General features: G+C 36.4%; 1 protein-coding gene across 4 annotated transcripts in view; it reads left to right on the plus strand.

Annotated features, from left to right (window-relative positions):
* GRM5 (glutamate metabotropic receptor 5) overlaps nucleotides 1–21,576 on the plus strand; it is a 543,363-nt gene that overhangs the window by 4,694 nt on the left and 517,093 nt on the right. For 2 of the 4 annotated variants that reach the window (XM_082410113.1, XM_082410114.1), the window contains exon 2: nucleotides 12,337–13,198. In XM_082410113.1, coding sequence (XP_082266239.1) covers nucleotides 12,538–13,198 — 661 coding nt within the window. In that variant the 5' untranslated portion in view covers nucleotides 12,337–12,537. Of the gene's footprint in view, nucleotides 1–1,176; nucleotides 13,199–21,576 lie in introns of those variants that run through there. The other 2 variants (XM_082410115.1, XM_082410116.1) reach the window with 1 other exon arrangement.

Raw genomic sequence — 21,576 nt, forward strand, 5'->3', positions numbered from 1 at the left:
ATACAGACTTCGAGAATATTTAAGTAGCTACATAATATCTTCAGGTTACACTCTGCTTGTTGACATTGTTTTGTTCCCTAGTCAATAATTTATCTCATTAAACATGTTTACTTTCATGACTAAAAGATTTTACTAATTCTAAGTTTTTTTGCATTTCTTCAAAACATGTTGAAGATTTTATAGGAGTCGTATTATATTGTCTCTTATGGAATTGTCAGAGCATTTTATATAGAAAAACTAAATTAAGTGCCAATGAAAGGTAGGTGAAATTACAGGAAGAAAAATATGAGATAAAGTTAATCGTGAAAAATATTGCACTTATTTGTGTACCATTTTCTCCCGGGATTTCTATCCTCATGAGATGAAGAGACATATCCAACTATTCCTCCTTATACTTTTTGCTCTGTTATTTTGGTAGATAGAGTTTAAACTAACTTCATAAAATAGTGAAGACTACCTTTTGATATATGTTGATATATGCTAAAGCTGATCAGTTTGGCATTTGGATAAACTGAAGGTGTATTACTACAAAGCTGGAACATTCTACAATTGAGAAATATGTGTTATTTTTAATATTCACAGAAATGTTAATCCTAGTCCTGAGGCATCATTTAGTCATCACTTTCATTGCGTGGAGTTCGGAGACTATAAGAATATAGGAGCCTCAAAAGAAATATTTTTTAGTTTATGATGTGCTTGTATAACCCAGGAAAATTTAAATTTTGAGTTTGCATTTCAACTATCTGTAACTGAGAAAATATTTTCTTGATATTCCTTTCTCTCAGTTGGTTAAAACGTAGTTCTAAAAAACATTATGCCATAAGCTTGCTTCCATTTCCTTTAAATTCTCAAACAAGAGAAAAAATATCGAGATTTTATCAGTTCTAATCTCATTTGAATTGTATGTACCTTTAGTCGTGTATGTACCTTTGCTTGGGAAACAGGCAAAGGTCTTGGTGCGGGCTCTTCTCTGCTCTAATAACTATCATTTATTGAGCACATCAGGCACCGTGCCAAGCATTACATATCTTATTTAATACTCATAACAATCATACAGGGCAGTGATTTTTCTGTTGTTAAAATTGAGGGTTGTTTCCTGCCACTGTCATGTAACAGGGAAATGGAAAAATAAAATTATATGTATATATAATTTTAGACGCATACACACACGTGTGTGTGTGTGTGTGTATACACACACATACATACATACGTCTGATTTGTTTGGAACTCAGACTTATCCTTTTTCCATTATATTAGATAACTTTTCCATTTTATTAGATAAACACCATGGAATTGTTTCATTGTGGTTTCCAGTGACTTGTGATATGGTTGGGAGTACAGACCCTTGCACAAGATTGCCTGAGTTTGAATCCCAGCTTTGTGGCTTATTAGCTACGTAACCTCGGGCAAGTTACTTAACATTGCTTTGCCTCTCTTCCTCATTTTTAAAATGGGGAACAGTTTGTAACACTATTAGCCTCACTGAGTGATTATGGTGAATTAGTTACACAAATATAAGTGAAGTGCCAGACCCAGAGTGAAAAGTACAGAACTGGTCGTTTCGACTATTAATCACATCTAGGCCTTTGAATATCAGATGTTTCCTAGGTTTCCTATGTTATTGAGTTTAATCTTCTCAACAACCGTATGGTTGATACATAAGTGCTGTTTCAAATAGCTTCTTTTATTTTAGTCAAACTATTCAGGAAATTTAAAGGAAAAAGTTAGATGCAAGAAAATGTATTTTACGTTGATGTGATTCTGTTGGTCATATAAAGACCAAAGAATAATTCCCTAATGATTAGTTTTTACAGCTCTAGGTATAGGCCACTGACTTTAAACTTCTGAGCATAAATGTCCTGAGGAAAATTAAAAGTTCATAGTCATAATGGCACTAATGGGCCCTGTAATAGTAATGCAGCCCGTTGCATCATAATATTTTGCAGAAGAATAATTTTAAAATATTTTTTAAAAAATTAGTTTGTTTTAATACAAAGTATTACACAATACAGGTAATGTAGTAGAATCCTTTAAAGACCCAGAAGAAAGGTAAATAATATTATATTACTTTTTTAAAAATAAAAATGATTTTGAAAAACCAACGTGAAAATTGCTATATAAAGTTATTATTCTTTATCTTTAAAAAATTATAATGAACTTTGTATTTCACATAGCCTTTGAAAAGGTGACGTGTACCATAGGATACTCTTCTCACATTTATTTTTTGTAATTTGTGAATATTCAGAACTATGCTTAGTTAATGTAAGGCAGTATCTTCTTTGACTCTGACAGTTTAACCTGTATTTCTCAAGTTGAAATTCCAAGCTCCAAAACAAGATAATGCAGCCAGAAACAAGTGGCAATGTAAAGAAGGAGTAAGGCAAATCTACTTGCCTACTACTCTCCAAACTACTCTCCTTAGAATTAATAGGACATTTCAGAAAAACGCTTTGTGGGACTGACACAGCCAGATGACTCTTAGTTGTCTTCTTTTTCGACGATTACATAGACCTTGACAAGGATGAGTTTTAAGTAAATCAGCAGTTTTCAATTGGGAATGACTTTGACCTGCAAGGAACCTTTGACAGTGTCTGGGGACATTTTTATTCATCACGACTAGAGGAGGTGTGTGCTGTTGGCATCTGCAGATCAGGGGTGCTTCTAAACATCCTGCAATGCGCAAGATGGCAGCCCCCCAAAACCAAAAATTGTCTAGTCCAAAATGTCAACAGGTCTAAGCTTGAGAAGCCCTGATCTAAATGATTCCATGAGACAGAACTGTTACCTATATTTATTTGGTTTGTACAGCTTCCGAATGAAGCTGATTGACATTACATAAGAATTTAGTGGAAAGCAGAGTCTCCAGAATGTTTTGCAGCCAGTGCATAAGGTTTAACTAACCAACCTATTTGGTCGGATGGGAAACAATATCATCTGATTATGTTGAGTGTGAGCTTTGGAGCCAGAGAGAATTGGATTCATGTCCTGACTCTGCCATTTATTATATGTATGAGACTTCTGGCAATATTCTTCACCTCTAAACCTCAATTTCGAGAGATATTTAATGTAGGTAGTAATCATACATACCCCTCAGGGTTGTTGTGAAGCTTACATTAAATTATGCTTATATATTATTTAGCACAAAGTAGGCACTCAATAAATATTAGCTATTAATAAGTAACTAGAGATTGAGTTAAAAATGCAAAACCACATTTTTAAGCACCTGATGATAGGGAATATAATATGCACCATAATGCTTTACAGTCTTGAGAGGTGTGCCATAAATAACAAGAAAGCAGCTGAAGGCTGCAAAATGGGAAGAAATTTAGAATCCCTGCATGATAATTAAATTGAGACTAGTTAACAGTGGATTACATCATTTTTATTGCTTTGCTGTAGAAGGCTGTTTTAGGTCTTCATGGACTACTAAACCAGTCGTGTAATGATTTACAATGATTTAGTGAGCTTTATTCTACTGCCAGCACCTTTTAATTAATGCACAAAATTACAGATTTCACTTTGGTACAATGTTATTTTATGGCCCTTTTTTGCTTTAAGGGGGTTTCAGTTAAAATATGGCATATTTTTTGTCCTGGGCTAAATGGAGGGGGTGCTGGGTTTTCTTGTTTACGAGGTCACAGATGTGTGCTTGAGATAGCTACAACAGTGGAGCTTTCCTCGGACTATAACGCTCTCGGTATCATTATACCTCAGAGTGTCTCTTATCTATGGGATGCACTGGTTTTCAGGAAAATGTATCAAAGCCATCCATGGCATATGCAACATTGACACCCCTATACGCGATCAGGCTATTGCTCAGGCAGAAGGAATCATTTTAGTGTTGATGTCCTGAGCTGTATGATTTGCTTGTGTGGGGATTAAGTTATATAAGAGAAATTTGTGCCAGAAAGATGGTCAGCGTTTGAGAAGATTGTTGAAAATAAAAGACAATGCAAGCTGTGAATCTGATTACTATGTAAGTTGTCATTTATGGTAAATTCTACCCACCAATACTTCTTTTTCATATTCATTTATTTATTTTTTTATTTAAAAAAATTTTTTTAACATCTTCATTGGAGTGTAATTGCTTTACAATGGTGTGCTAGTCTCTTCATATTCATTTAGGGTACAATATGAGACCGTATGATTACCTGAGGCAAAGTACTTTCATGCATATTAAATATATATTATTTTTTATAATGGGGTAGTGATTAATTTTATTATGCTATGAACCCAAAGTATATGATATAGAACATTGAATAAAGTAGCCTAGTGCTTCTGAAAATAGGACCCTGAATTGAAATATCATATAAGTTATACTATTTATATAAACTCCTATCATTTACTACTTTTGATCATAGATCTATAACATTTTGAAAGCTTTTAAAAATTATTGTATTAATTTCTTCCCATTATCTATACAAGAATATACATGTATAGAATATATATATGCACCTATATATGATGAATTAAAAAACATAGCTACCAACCTCTAACACCTACCACATCAGAGTTATAACCTAAAGCAAATAATTTATTATCTTGGAGACTCTGTTTTCTGATATATGAAATGGGGATAATCAGACTTTCTTAGTGGTAATTGTGTTTTAGTTTGAAATGGGAGTAAAAGGGAAAAGGCTCCGTACACTGAAAATAAAATAATATGGTTTTACTATTCCTCCTCCTTTTTTTTTTCTACCAGACTTTTCTTAAATGAATGAATGAACCTCCTGGTGAGATATCTAAGGAGAAATGGCCTCACTCAGGAACTTGTATAGAAGCAAGAGAAAGCAGGTTCTTATGGAAAGAACATTGTGTGGTACCCAGAATTGACAAGCTTAAGGAGAAGGGACTGAGAGTGAAGTTATTGCCACCTTTTACAATCTAAATTAATAGATTGTAAAATGTGGAAATATTCATGCCAGCAGTATTATGCATTTGTCCTATAGAAATAGTTTTAAAAGTAATTAAAGTGCAACATTGTTTATGATAGTAGTAAAATCTATAAACAATCTAAATATCCAAAAATAGGGAGTAATTAAATAAATATTTGTGCACTCATATAATTGAATACTATGCAACTGTTAAAAAGAAATAGAAGCTCTAAGTGTGAATCTTGGCTCTGCTACTCACTTGCTTTAGAATCTTAGCCAAACTGTTCTCTCTCTCTCAGTCCCAGATACTTCAAGCATAAAATATACATAAAATGATCTATCTTACAGTTTTTATAAATGATAGTTAAATGACGTTTCATGTGAAACGCTAAGCACAGTGCCTAGAACATGGTAAGCTCTCTGTGAATTTTAATTATTCTTATCATTATCCCCATCATCAAAATGAACTAATCTCAAAAGGTATTTATAATACATTATGTAGAGAAGAATAAAAATATATTGCAATATAGATTTCATACTAATATTCCATTTAAATAAAAAATCTACGTATTAAAGGTTATATGCTTAGAAAATTGTAGAAGAACAGACACCAAGTTGCAGGATGTGATTAAATCTGGGTTTTGAGACGAGATTTTCTGGGTTCTGGTCCTAGGCCTGCTAAAAATCATTTATTCTCCATGGGTCTCAGTTAAACTGAATCATCTACAGGACTCTTTCTAGTTCTATGATGTTATTTTCCTTAATATATCGAAAAGCCATGGGGAACACCAAAGGTTTCTCCCTCCTACTTTGTTAGTCCGTACTTCTCTTTTTGATGTCCCCTGTTGCCTGGACCCATTTGAGTTTCAATATCCATTTTCCAGTTTTCCACAGTGGGGCAGGGGGCACTATCTTTACATCTCAATCAAGTAACTGACCAGAAAGCGAAGTGTAGGCAACTCCCTTTACTTATTCGTTCATTCAGCAGGATTTATTGAATATCTGTTAATACTAGGTGTTGTGTATGGCACAGATTTAATCTTTAAAGAGTTTGAAGTCTCTTGGAAGACAAAACATGTATAAATAGCTATAATATTAGCTTAGTAAATAACATAAAAAAGTATGGACAAAAATGCCACTTGCATTCAGAATAGAGCACATACTGCAAGGTGAGGGACCTGGGAAGATTTTATAAAGGGACTATTGAAAAATATTACTTCATTCAATCCTCATTAAACCTCTTTGAAGTAGGTACTATTCTCATTCTAGTTAGGCTCAGAGAGGCTAAGTGACCAAGGGCACACAGCCAACAGATGGCAGTGCCAGGATTCAAACCCGGGTCTACTTGACTCCAAGCCCATGCTCTTAAAAACTCTGCCTTAAGGCCATGAAACAAGAGCATATCAGGGCTGAGAAGCAGCGTGAACAGAACCACTGGGGCAAAGGGGTTCAAGATATATTCAGAATACCTAAAGGAGACCCAAATTTAACTTGACTAGCAGACTTCCAAGGAGGGGCAGATTGAGAGGAGATAAGACTGTAAGAGAGACTGGGGCAGAAATTTAGAAAGTAGATCCCTCAGTCCCACAACTTAAAAAAATATCACAAATAACAAATAGCTTTGATAGTAGAAATTCAGAAACTTAGAAAACACAGATAAAAGCAAAGAAGAAATTAAAAATTATGCATATTCCCATCACCCAGAGGACATCTCATTAATGTCAGTGTGTATGTTTCCCGACTGTGTGCATACACACACACTCATAATATTTCTTGTGAAAACACAGCCATATCTGTTTTTATTTTTGCTTCAATAGAACTTGAATACTTCACATTTCATCCCCCTCCCCACCACACATACACTTTACAAGATAAGGTTTCTGTTCAAAAATTTTTTCAGTCTCCTTTGCTGGTTTTTCCTTGTCTCTGGGTCTTTGGGAGTTTAAACATTGAAATTCCCCGGGCCTCAGTCTCAGAGCTAGTTTTTCTCTTTCCAATTCCTAGGTGATTTCATGCGGTTTTATGTTTTACAAAAAAGAACATCTACATACTGATGCCTCCTCCATTTATATCTCCTATGCAGACCTCTCTCCAGAATTTCAACCTCTTATATCAGATGCTTATTAAATATCTCTTCTTGAATTTCTAACAAGTATTAAAAATTGATGTATGAAAACTGAATTTCGGTTATCTCCACCCAGATCTGTTCCTCCACAGTTTTCTCCACCTCAGTCAATGTGGCACCATCTTTTTTTGCTCAGACAGAAAACCATAGTGTCCTCATTGATCCTTCTCTTTCCTTCACAGCCCAAGTCAGATCTGACAGCAAACCCTTTCACTCTATCTTCAAGATACATTCAGAATCCTACCAGTTCTCACTACCTATACTACCATCTTCCTGATCCAGGCCACTGTCATCTCTCTCACCTGAATTATTGCAGTAGCTTCCTAATTGCTTTCTTGGTTCTGCCTTTGTGCCCTTATTCTTGTTGAAAAGTTGGTCATTGTGTATCCCTCCCCTATTGAAAACTCTTCCAGAAAATCACTCTCACACAATGTTAAAGCCAAAGTCTTTTAAAGTCCAAAAAGACTTTGATCATCATACTAGCTCTCAAACCTCCCTTCTTCCTCTCTCCCCACTTTTACTTCACTGCAGTCACACTGGCCTCCTTGCTGTTTCTCAACACACTAAGCATAAATCTGCCTCAGGGACTTAGCATTTACTTTTTTTTTTTAAACCTGGAATGTTCATCCCCTTGTTATTTGCATGACTCATTCTCTTACTTCTTTTAGTTATTTACCCAAATTTTACTTTTACAGTTTAAACTTCTTTGGCTACATTATTAAAAATTTTTTCCATGTCTCTGATACTTTCTATATTCCTTCCCTGCCTTCTTGTTTCTCTTTAACCCTTATTACTGTATGGCATACAATATTTTACTTCCTTATCTTGTTTATTGTCTGACAAACCACCTTGGATTACAGGCTCCATGAGGGCATGAATTTGTGTCTGCCTTGCCCATAATTGAATCCTCAGGGGCTAGAAGAGTGCTTAGTACAGAACAGTTACTTAATAAAGACTTACTGAACAAATGAGTAATGCTGATAGAGCTAGGGTATACTCTGTCGGTCTATTTAGAATTTATGCTGTATTGATTTCTTGTATTTTGGGAGCACGTGGGATGACTTGTTGTTTAACCTTATAATAATCTGAGTTGTAGCACAATTCTGTCAAATTTCTAAGTCATAATTTATTTCAAAATATACTTTCCAGGTATCTGAGCTTCAGAGCTAGTATCAATAAAATATAGTCACTGTGTGTATTCAACGCAGATTATGAAACAGTCATTGATTTATAATCTGGCAGGTCATAATCTAGTAGGGGATGCCAGGGCAATAAAAATACATTTGTGCCGGATAGTCGTACACATTTGTACCTTCTATGTATGAATCATCTCTTTTCCTGAAATGTCCATCACTCTCTGTTTTTTAAGCAAACTCCTGTTAGATTCTATCTCCCTTGGAAGTTCAAACTGTGTTTGGGTGGCCCCTCTCACTTTTCATGGACTTTGGAAATACCTCTCTTGACAGAAGGGGTGGTAAGGTGACAAAAGATGGTAATAAGAGTATGTTATGGAGTCACTAGGCATAGACATGATTTCTAGCTCCATCATTCCATGGCTTGTTTTTAAGTTATTAAAACCCATTACATCATTAGGAAAATAGAATAAAATAATGCCTACATCTCAGAGTTGTTATAAGGATTATTGACACACACATACCACACATACAGAGACATACCCACGTACAGACGCAGATACACAATACACATAGAATATAATATCTTCTGGGGGAACGAGAAGCATGAAAGCCTTGCATATGTCTGCAACTATAAAGCGCCCAGGACATTCTCTTTTGGCTTCTCTGACATCACATGTTCTTGCTTTCTCTCCTTACTTTCTGAGCTGCCTCTGTTTCCTTAGCTGGCTTTCCCACAACCTTACCTCTCTGTGGGGCTTACTTTTCAGCCCCACCTTTTCTTTATTTATACTTGCTCTCTAGGTAATTTTATTCATTTCAAAGGGTTTATATATTGGTGACCCTCAGTTTACATCTTTAAGCCAAAAAACTCCTCTCGGTCCACGCTTACATATCTTCCTTCCTCTTTGACAGCTATACCTGGATGCTTCCAAAGCATCTCAAATTTAACATGTTCAAAAGAAAATCATTGTTTTCCCTTGACCCCATCTGTTTCTGGTCCAGTCAATCCTATCCCTTTTAATGATACCAGAATATACTAGTTTCTTAGACTCAAAACCTAGGAGTAGACACTGATTCCTCTCTACCTTACCCACATCCAGTCTGTCAGCAAGTCCAGTTGATTCTACTTGCAAAAGATATCTGACTGTGTCCACTTCTCTCCATATCCACTGTCACCAATCATAGCCAAGCCACTATCATCTCTTACGTAGAGTATTATATAAGAGTCTCAGATTTCTCAAGTCCATTATCCAGAACAATGAGCAGCTAGGAGAATCTTTTCTAAGACTGGATTGTGCCAGTCATTTGTTTACACTTCCTCAATGGCTTTTTGTTGCACTTAAGCTCCAAATTCCTTAAGAGCCTCCAAGGTCCTACATGGTCTGGCCCTTTCATGTCTTTCCAACCTCATTTTGTACCATAATTGCACTCATTATTTATGCTCTAGCCACACTTTTCACATGACTGACTTCATTCTTCATTTTATTGTTCTTTGCATTCATCAGGTTCCAGTTCAAGTCACCTTTTAGAGCGGGGGTCCCCCACCCCTGGGCCTTGGACTGGTACCAGACAGTCCTGTTAGGAACCAGGCCTCACAGCAAGAGGTGAGCGGTGAGCAAGCGCAACTTCATTGCCGCTCCCCATCGCTCTCCATTGTTCGCATTACCGCCTGAACGGTCATCCCCGCCCTGATCTCCCCCCAACTTCCGTGGAAAAATTGTCTTCCAGGAAACCGGTCCCTGGTACCAAAAAGGCTGGGGACCGCTGTTTTAGAGTACTGATTTGTAAGCCCCATGAGTATAGGGAGCGTGTACACCCTGTTTTCTCTTGAATATTTGATTCTCGGGAGAGAGTCATAGCATAGGCAGGCCATAAATATATGCTTAATGAGTTAGTGAATAAACGCCTGGTGTATGATGGGCGCTCAATGAAAGATAATGATGGTAATTATCAATGTACATCACTGTACTTCTTTGTTATATTAGTCTCTCCCACTCTGTAGTTAATAGATATTTGTTGAATGAGTGAAGTAATTAACTTAGCCTATCATAGGAAGTTACATATATATATATATGTGTGTGTGTATATATCTATATATATATTCTCAATACATGGGGCTTGCTGGAAATAACTCTAACAAATAAAATGCATGAGATCGATATTTTAGGTTCATCAGTTCGATGGGCCACTTCTAGTCTCTCATGTCGCTTTGATGCTCTTACATAATGAAAATGAGTCCTGTTTTGTTACTGGATTTGCTTACTAACATTCTGGATTTAATGAGAAATTGTGATTCCTTTTACTTCAGATTTTTTTTTGTCTGAAGTAGAATTCACATGACCATGATAATAAGCATTGGTCCCCAAGTCTTTGGTCTAAGTAAAGTGAAGGGAAAGCTTGAGAATATTCAGAGAATTTCCCAACGAGAAAATTAATATGTCTTTGTTTCCTTCCCCCTTGTCTGCGATGCCAACTTCCATACCAAAGCTGATTTTTCCCCTAAATATTGCTAAAAATCTAGTTATTCTGGAACATGTAGCTATTTGATGAGGGGTGTGTGTGTGTGTGTGTGTGTGCGTGCGTGTGTGTGTTTTAGTGTTTGGCACTGTACAGAGGGAGCATTTCTCTGTTGCCATTAGAAACAGTGGAAGGAAATGGTGAAAATGAGGGTGAGAGTGATTAGAAATGTGATTCAGGTTATATTCATTTTGTGTCTGGACTAGAATTTTTGCAGATCTCATGAGTCTTGAAAACCATTGGTATTCTTAAAGAAACATCATAATTGCATAAATTCCTGAAGCAACATCACCTGTCTTTGAAAGGTGGTGCTTAGGGAGTTAGTCACTTTAAAACAATTTGAGATCTTTGGCTGGCAGAGCTGATAACTTACAAAAAAAGTCTCTTAAACAATCCTTTAAGTAACCCAGATCACTAATTGGTCAGTTCTCTTTTACAAATCATGCTAGAATTTGCTGTAGGCAACCTGGGACAAGATTTTCTTCTTCCCCAGGAGTTTAAACTGAAATAGATGACTAAATTCATAGCTATACTAAGTTTCTACTTGGAAGTATAGTTCCAAATATGCATCCCTCCAGCCCTTTGAATCTTCATGATGTGGAAATTTTTCCTGGATCAGGGGTAAAGGACTGATTACTGTCAATTTTATTACAAGACTCTGTAATTACTTTGAAGACTCTGGAGAACTGAGTGTGTTGCCAGAGAATTTTCTGTCCTCACCACCTAGCCACAGAAGGCCCTTGGAAATTTAACAACAGAAAAAAATCATGTCTTGAATATATATAGCCGTTTTCAATATAGAAAACATTTGCATAGTTGGTATCTTATATTGATTCCCATAAGGGCAGCCTAGCACATATGATCCCCATTTTTCAGATGACAGAATTCTGGTAATGAGAGGTTAAACAATTTACTAATAGTTCTTTGTAGCAGAACTGGAATTTGAACCTGAATATTCTTTTCTGCAAAAATTGGTACCATTGCACTATGCCTTTGTATTTGGGGGCATTTTACTTTGTAATCTTCCAACCCTCTTCTATCCTATAGTTCATTTAACGTGAAAATACTGATCTGGCCTCATTTGCCTTTGGTCTATATTGTATGGAAACTAAGCTCAATATTTGTTGGGAAGATTATTCAACTTGCTTTATATTGCATTTGAAGATGGGGTATGTAGGCTTTTTTTAAAGTAACTTTATTTTTTAATTGCATAATCAGTACATGCTTAATGCTGAAAATTTGGAAGGACACAAAGAGCATTTCTAAAAAAAACAAACAAAGATACCGTCATTATTATTGGGATCACTAATGTCTAATATTTTGGGTTTTTTTGAAGATTTTTGTTCATGGCATACTTCTTTTAGGTGCTTTCCCATACCTTCGTGTCAGAGTATAGTTGGGCCTCCCACACATGAGATTTGGTTTTGTGTACTCCAGATGAACAAATGAAAAAAAATATTAACCTAAGCCAGGTAGGATCAAGAAGCTGTATCAGCTGCTTTTATCAAATCACAGAATCACAAAGGAGACAGGCAAAGAAGAGTCAGAAAGATTTTTGGATTCCTTTTTTCAAGTTACCTACATCAGAATGACCTCTCTTTCTCTATTAGCATAGACTGTTCGAGCTTCCCAAACCGGTTGCACTTAACGTTGTTAAATCCCCATTCTATTTTTTTTTCCCCAGGTTTTGAAGATCATGATCACATGGATGCATCTAACTAAATGGTCCCCGGGGACATGGTGGTCCTTTAGAGAGCACGTCTAAATCACTGGCTGATTTTTTGGCTTGCCGCTCACCCTAGGACATCCCTGGATTCTCTCTCTCAGAACTCTCCTAAATTTTCCCCACCATGCTGTCTTTATTAGCTTGAACTCCTTTCCTAAAATGGTCCTTCTGTTGATCCTGTCAGTCCTGCTTTTGAAAGAAGATGTCCGTGGGAGCGCACAGTCCAGTGAGAGGAGGGTGGTGGCTCACATGCCTGGTGACATCATTATCGGGGCTCTCTTTTCTGTCCACCACCAGCCCACTGTGGACAAAGTTCACGAGCGGAAGTGTGGGGCGGTTCGTGAACAGTATGGCATTCAGAGGGTGGAGGCCATGCTGCACACCCTGGAAAGGATCAACTCAGACCCCACGCTCTTGCCCAACGTCACCCTGGGCTGCGAGATCAGGGACTCCTGCTGGCATTCGGCCGTGGCCCTAGAGCAGAGCATTGAGTTTATAAGGGACTCCCTCATTTCTTCAGAAGAAGAAGAAGGCTTGGTGCGCTGTGTGGACGGCTCTTCCTCTTCCTTCCGCTCCAAGAAGCCCATAGTAGGCGTCATCGGGCCTGGCTCCAGTTCTGTGGCCATTCAGGTCCAGAACTTGCTCCAGCTTTTCAACATACCTCAAATTGCTTACTCGGCAACAAGCATGGATCTGAGCGACAAAACTCTGTTCAAGTACTTCATGAGGGTCGTGCCTTCAGATGCCCAGCAGGCACGGGCCATGGTGGACATAGTGAAGAGGTACAACTGGACCTATGTGTCAGCGGTGCACACAGAAGGTAAGTTCTCTTTACATCGAGTACGTCTTGTGCGCCTGATAGCTTCCCAGTTAAACTTTCAAGTTTTGGAGGGCTAAAATTGTCCTAATTATTTGAGATCTTTTGAGTGGCTCAGTTATACCAGTTATATAAGAAGGGACGGGATGGCAGATGTCTAGAGCAACATAGATATAAGCTAATATGAGTGATTATGTCACCATCAGTTGGCAAAGTGGATACTTTTTTTTGGTTTACGTATTACATTATTTGTACATCTTCTATAACGATGATAGGGATTTTTAAGATTTCTAGATCTTCTTTGAACTCCTTACATTTTAACACTGTCAGGTTGCTCTGAGTACCTGAGGGTTTCTGATAGTTAAAGGGAGGTACATATAAATACACATAAGGCCTGAAGGCAGCCAGTTCTGGCCCAGGTATGTTGTAATAGAAAATTACCAAACAGTTTAGTCTTACAACTATTTTTCAATAGAGTGTATAGTTAAATCTGAAATGGAGATGTGTATGAATTAGTTCTATCCTTCTATAGGACATTCTCAGGAAGTATAAGTTTTAATAATTCAACATTAGTTTGCTTTGAAATTGATTGCTTCTTTATGTGGAAATCATAGTGAGGAAGGAAAATGTGACTGAGGAGGTTCTATACCAGATAATAATAGTATTAGCCCTTATTATTGTTGATGGTGCTTTTCAAATGCATTTGTATACATTATTTGTTAGTTCTCAACCAACGCTGTTTGGGATAGGTTTGATTTGACCTACAGAGGTTAAGATACCCAAATTGTGAGGCTTACTCATTATGTAGCACTCTTTCTGGGACAGCATACTGCCTATGCTAAACACTACAGTATACCAAAGAAGGTACACAAGACTTTGTATAGCTCATTAGATCATTGTTAGGATTAGTTGAGATTTTTACTTTATTTTTTTAATTTATTTATTTTTTTCTGTTTTTAAAATTTTTTTATTTCTTAAAATAAAATCAAATAATAATATATTCATATCATTTAATCTCTCGTGTAAGTATATTTCATCCAATATAGCCAATATGGACACATTGATACATTATACACAGTCATTTCAGTTGGATCAATTGACCTGAGAATAACATTGAAAGTTAATTATAGCTATCAACTACTGAGGCACTATGAAAAGGGTTTTTTCATATATATATTCTATAAAGATATTTATTGATAGTACTCAAACAAACAAACCTGTGAGATAGATTACATTTTGATCCCCACTTTACAAATGAGGGAACTGAAGCATAGAAAATGTAAGCCACATGCCTAATGTCAAGAATTAAGTGAAAAAGCTGAGATTCGAATGTTCGTGAGGTTCAGATCTCAGTTGAGATTTTAAAATTCTGCAATAATACTGTAAGTGTGTTCCAAACAATCTGATCTTGTAATGTGGGATTGAGTTATTGGGAAATTAATGAAATGACCAGAGTAAGACTACTTCAGAGATTGGGAGCCTGTCACCAATTAGATATAGCAAACTTTTCATTATCAAGTGACATAACATGGATTTCACTGTATGGCCACTCTTAACAATATTCAGAGATGCACAAACATAAAATGGCCTTCTATACTGGATTGGGACTTCTATGCCTCTGGAAATTTTCATACATAAGTTTATAGTTTATGTACAAAGATGTTGATATATAGAGATTTTGATCCATGGATAGGTCATTGGACTAGGAGACCTTTGATTTTTTTTCCTAATGCTGAGATTTTTCTTATAAAACCACTATTTCATTTGATTCTCACAACAAGCAGTGATCTAGATAATCCAGATATTTTATTCCTTTTTAAAAATAGGAATGTTTTAAGAGTTTATATAGTTCATCCAGTAACTACCTGATAGCAACTTCAGAGGCAGGGGGAGGGCTCATAGCTACTAACTGCTAATTCAGTGCCCTATTATAATTCAGCAGAATCCAATAGAATCACACCCAGAGGATATATATTTATGCAGCACATATTTATTAAGTCAAAATATACAAAAGGCCCGCTAATAGTCCTGTGAAGGATAGCCCTATGTTTTATACATTACTACCCTCAATGGGCATGCAGTCTGGCAAAGGAGATGGAACATGCACTAATACTTCCATAACCATAATTCAAGATGACACGGAGTTACAAATGTTTCAAAAGTAAATTGAAGGAGAAAAAAAATCACATCCTGCTCTATGGTGATGGAGGCCATAGTGGAAGTCTTAGAGAAGGAAATGAATTTGACAGTGGAATTTTAATAGGGAGAATACTGACAACTGGTGAAAATTAAGAAGGCATGGGTTTCCAGTAAAGGGCATGAGGAAATATGAGAAGGTGAGAAAGTAAAAAAATATGTTTGCAAGAGACCAAGGATGAAGCTATGTTTGGTTTACCTCAGATCAATCATAAATTTCATTAGGAACTTCCATCTAGCTTCAGAAGAGTAGGCCTTGGTCAGTCTGTAGGAGATGCTAATCCAAGATAGTGTTCAAAGAGAAACTCATCATCATGACCTTTGACTCTTACTAATTTAATCTGTTTTTTTTCAACCTAATTATATTCCTGTACTGAGTGATACAATAAAATAAATTATAATGCATCCATAAAGTATATTATTAGGTAGCTATTAAAATGAATGAGACACTCTTTATAGATAATGAGATCATAATGATCTCCAAGATCATTTTAAGTGAAAAAAGCAAAGCACAGTTCTATGTAAATGGTATGTTATTTGTATAAAATGGTGTTTGTAAAAATCATTTGATTGAGTATTCATAGAATTGTTCTCATAGAAGAGCAAAACTGGTAACAGTTGCTCCTTCTGGGTAGGAATTCTAAGGAATTAGGGAATAGGGTGGAATGGAAGAGACTTTCTTTTATATAATTTCTACATGCAAACATTTGAAGTTGTGTATTAAAAGCATAGACTACCTATTGCAACATAATAATTAAAAGAAAATATTCTATTTGTGGGCAAAAAAAGTCAATAAAAACTTGATTGCCAAATTCAGGCAAATTTAATTATTTTTTCAAAAATAGGCCAATAGAAATTTTGTTGACAAATTTGGGCAGAATATTTGGAAGATACCACCAGAATTTAGGAGAGAACAAACTTTGAATACAAACATTGAAGATTGGAAGAAATGCTTTTTGGTTTATTGTTTTGTGTGGTTTAATCAAGAGGTATTTATATTGCTTGGATCCTCAGCAAGTAAGTGGCTAGTGAGGTTACATGGTATTATGTCTTAAAATTTATCGGCCTAGGAGCAGTGGAGTGGGAAGTTTTACAAGGTAAAATTTACCTCCAGGATCAGAAAAGTGCTTGAGTAACAAGATACAGCTCTGCTGGGTACTGTGGAAGTCCCCAAGGTGATGCCTGGGTTTCTGCTGTCTGGCCCTTCAGGAAGCCCCTGCGGGATTTCCCATGAAATGACAATACCAGTTCTTACTTGAGCCTCTTTCTGTGGCTGGATTGGGACAGTTCTCTTTAGCCCTAGATCACCCTACCTCAGTATCTCAACCTTATGCCCATGTCTGTATAATTACCTTTTTTCACTCAGTTGATATTCTTCTTTCTTGAAGAGTATGGAAATTTCCAGATGCTTTCACACAGGCATTGAGGTCTATAAAAAGACATTGTCTTATTTTCAAAAAAGCTCTTTGTTCCCCCCACGTTGCCCATTTACTTTATACCTAAACGTGCAGTACTTTGTCTCTCAGTCCTCTTGGCAGCTAACACAAGTTGTTCCTTTGAGAACGTGTGTGGCATCACAGAATTTCAGAGGAGGGCACAAGCACAAGGAGCCTTGGGTTTCAGCTTCAAGGTTAATCTCCTCCACTTGCATTTCCTTGGTTTATGTTTTTCCGTAGGCTACAGGACTATATATTTACGGTGGCTTGTTATATTATGCACACATACTGTCTAGGCCTTCAAGGCAAGGGGATTAAATGTATGAAAACAAAAAAAGAAAAAAAAATACAAACCACTCTAGCTCTGCAGCTGTGAAAGGAGCGTGCAGTAACTGAGAAGAAAAAATTGTATTCTTTGTAAAGGAGACAGTCCAGCTGCCACTGTCTGTGCTCTAAGAAAATTTAAGGGGTCCTTTGCCTCCATACATTGAGAAACCTTGGTTCACGTGCCCATGATAGTACAGAGTCTATGGTGCTTGCCTGTTTATGGGTGTGGCAGATCCATTGCTTTGGCTCTGATGATTTCCACGGATGACCCCTGTGCTTTGTAACTTAATAGTTCCCTTCCACTCTCATGCACCACTAGCCACGTGACTGCTTTGGTCAATAGAATTCGGTGGAAAGGAAGACTTTTTTCCTAGTCTGTCTGTCTTAGGACCCTGTCATCACCTCGTGAAGGATGAGTGCTGCCAGGTTTTCCAGATGAGGCCGTCTTAGACCACTTGACCTCAACTATGTGAGAACACCCAGTGAAGAGGCACACAGTTGCCTACCTGAGCCACAGTCAAGTTCAATCAGATAATAGATCCTGACTGAAACTATAAACATTACCTCCCTAACCATAAATTCATGTGCAATGATAAATACCTTCAAGATAGAGTCCAGTATAAGCATTTTCATCCCAATGACTTTAAACTTGAACCCCCCCCTCCCAAATAGGATACTACGACAATGTTTTAAACTTCAAAATCAAAACAAAATGAATGTGTTAACATGCATTAATATTTTTGAGATTTCAGTGGAATAATTGCTGTGGGCAAGAAAGAACACTTAAAATGCTTCACCCATACTTCTGGTTCAAAGCTAGAGGTCTGATAATCTCCTTAAAGTTTGGATGTTTTAAGTAGTCAGACACTTGCATATATTCCATTATTACATGCTTCCCCTTGATATAGCTCAGTTTCATTGAGGAAAGTAATTACAAATCGGCACAAACCATATATACTGTACTTACTTTATGGATGACTTACAGGATTTTCACACTTCACAGTTTTTGCTGACTTTAGTTGAAACTCCACTGTACCTGCCCAGGGCCTGTCAGAGTGCCTAGCACATAATAGGTGCTCAAAGACTATTTGGTGAATGAATGTATTTGTGTTAAAGTGGTATCCAGCTCACACTTAATGAATATATAGTATGTGGATAAATAGCAGTCACTTGTAATTTTTCACAGTTTTGCTTCTTTATAAAAATGAGGTGCCAAAATGCCTCCCTTGATTAATTGTAAAATGCTATTCACACCCAACTCCCTTTTTTGTTTGCACTGGTTCTTGAATTTGTTACTTCCACCTAATGAGAAAGGAATGCTAATTTTTTCTAGCCAAAAAAACATCTCAGTGATGCCCTGGGGGAAAAATGTACCAGTAAGTGGTACTGGTAATGTGACATCATTAAAACATTGTCTAACTTTCAGGTTATGATACGTTTTTTCCATCAATTATTTAAAAAGTTGGTAACAATCAAGCTTTGGTTGAAAGACCTTGAATGTGATTCATAGTCTATGTGTTTAGTTTACCTTCTAAAAAGTGGGAACACGCTTTTTCCGTCACACCTTTTCTACTAACTGTGATTATATCAAGATAACAATTTAGTTTGGAAAGATGAGAAACGTCAGTATGGGCCCTACTGGGTACTTTTTAAGGGGATTTCATTTTGTTTCTTCAGGGGTTGAATAGTGTTGAGAGTTGAGATGACTTTTCAGATGGTCATGATGATAATTCAGACATAAAAACTACTGTTAGCTCTATAGAATGTTAACGCTGTGTTAACAGTGTGAAGTGTCTTAGGTAAGCATTTAATAACCCCTTTATCTTACATTTGAGGAAACAGTATGGACAAGTAATTTGGCCTTACTTGTACATGATTGTTAACAAAGTTGGGTCTCACAGCTCAAGATTTGTGTCCAAAATTTTGTTTCCACATTCAGTGAAAGAATTGCCTCTCTTAGGAGGGAGGTAGTGAGTTAAATTCTTGGTAACTCCTGTGCACAAGCCTGGAATACATAACCACGTGGAGGGGATGTGGAAAAATGAACTTAAACCTCAGTTGGGAGATGAGGGAGTTGAATTATTTGTCCTTTTGGTAACTCCCTTTCTTGACAACCAAATGTTGTTTAATTGAGATTCTATTATTCTGTGTGTTAAAGCATGGTCATTTATACTATATGTCATTAATTTTCTACTTGATTCATTTATCGCATAACAGTCTGATAAAGTTACCATTTTTTAAGTTAGAGAATAGGTATGGAAAGAGAAAGTGATTTTTTTCGCATAATACTGTAGCTACTTAGTGACAGAGCAAAAATTGAACCCAAGGCCAACTCTTTTTAATTAAGTCCAAACTCCCTCCCTGTATACTGGGGTAGTTGTGGCTTCAAGGAAAAGTAGAACGCACATCTACTGATTCTCTTCCCTCCGTAGGAAATAAGAAGACACTATTCGTTTCCCTTCTGAGAAAATCTTTTGAGCATATTTCATGTGTCTTTTTATCTGGCTTTGAAAGCAACACCATTCCTTGTTCCCATGGAAGGATTTAATTACAGTAAAAAGAAAATAAATTAAGGAGGAGGCATGTGGCAACAAGTTAACCTCATAGAAGACCTTTTTGTGAGCCCGATGATAAGTACAGACTGTAGGTTGTTTCTATTCTCATCTCCACTGCAGACGCCACAATCCGTCCTTCAGATGCCAATTATGGGAGGAAGCCGTATGGTATGAAGTTTTTAAGAGCAGGAAGACATATTGTTAAATGCTGTAGCCTTATGTATAAAAAACTTCTTTGGAATTCATCAGAACTAGGAGTTATAAAATCTCATCTTGGCACATTTGCAAATACTCCAGAAAGACTTCTCAATTTAAGCAAATGTTGAATTGAGGATACTTTTTGGCAAGAGATGTGATAGATATGTTCATGTGAGGGGACTTTAAAACCAGAGATCGTGCCCCAGTGATGCATTTCATGCATCATTTTTCACACATACACAAAGGATTTTTTAAAAAGAGAGACTATCTAGTCAGTGTTGTTTCAAAAAGTACATCACAACCCATGAATTAATTGTGAAACCAATTTAGTAGCCTGAGACCAGCAGTTAGTATACAGTAGAATAAAATAGGATAGAGTAGAATATAAATATCAGTATATTACATGATAGTAAGAGTAGATATTGCTCTGTAAATTTTTATTTTAGTTGCATATAGCCATATGTATACTATGGTTACCATTTACAGTGTTTTTCTTACTATGTCTTACAGCTTAAAAAAAAGCTTAAAAGCAACTTACTCTACTTTTCTCTTTAACATTGTTTATTTTTTTATTTGCTAGAGAAATGCAAGTCACATACAAAGGTTAATTCTTCTGTGACAATGTCATTTGGTTTGTCTCTCCTAGATGGGTGGATCTTAAGCCTTATTATTAAGAACAAGCAAGAATTCTAAAGTATCCATGGTGGGAAATGGTAGAGACTTTGAGCAAAATAAAAATAATTCATATATGGTTAATGATAAATGGCATAAGCATCAATATAGGACAGTGTCGAGGACACTAGTACAGGAGGTTGAAGGCAAATTCCCAGTCCTAGTTTTTATCAGAGATCAAGACAAGCACAGGAACATTTTATTTTTTGAGTATCCCAATCCAGTATATTAAGAAATAAATGCCAAAAGGTATTATATAATTTTGGTGTTAAAAGTTTATATATAACACATTAATACATCTAACCCCATCCAACACATGCATACACATAAACACATAAAATACAATGTGATGTAGTTACACTATTTATAAGGTGATTCCTTGGTTATATAGAATAAGTCATGATGCACCATGTGATGTGGTGTGTTATAAAGCACAAGTTTAAACATATAAAGTGACAGTCTTATTTCAGTTTTCTGAGTTTCCAATGATTATATGTCTTTTGATTTGATAATATAGTCAAGTCTAAATTTAAGGTCTCTTTAGAACGTGAAGATCAGGCCAAATACCATTAGTAAAATAAAGTGAGGTAAGATGTGAGACAGCGCATTTAGAAGTAAGAGTTGTTTCATGAAATAGGCAAGCTACAGTGGAGTCATGACCTTAAATTCAGTTTGTTGCAAAGACATGGACATCTCAGGAATTTAGTTTCTTAACCCTTTGGAATCACTTTAAGTAGTAGTATAAACACAGGCAGGTTTGAATGAAAATCCTGATTAATATTCTTGCTAGTTGGAGGGACTTTGCACAAGTAAGTTAATTTAATTTCATCATTATTAAACTGAGATAATAATACCTGCCCCATAAGACGGTTGTGAAAAGTAAATACAAAGCAGTTATTGTTAAGTTTGGCACAAAGCAAAGTGTTCAATAAGTACCTTGTAAATTAGCCTGCCAAGGACTTGCCTTGCCTTCTTTTGGACATGAAGAAAAACTCAT

Source organism: Balaenoptera physalus (assembly GCF_965194825.1).
Source record: "Balaenoptera physalus genome assembly, chromosome: 10".
Classification (NCBI taxonomy): Eukaryota; Metazoa; Chordata; class Mammalia; order Artiodactyla; family Balaenopteridae; genus Balaenoptera; species Balaenoptera physalus.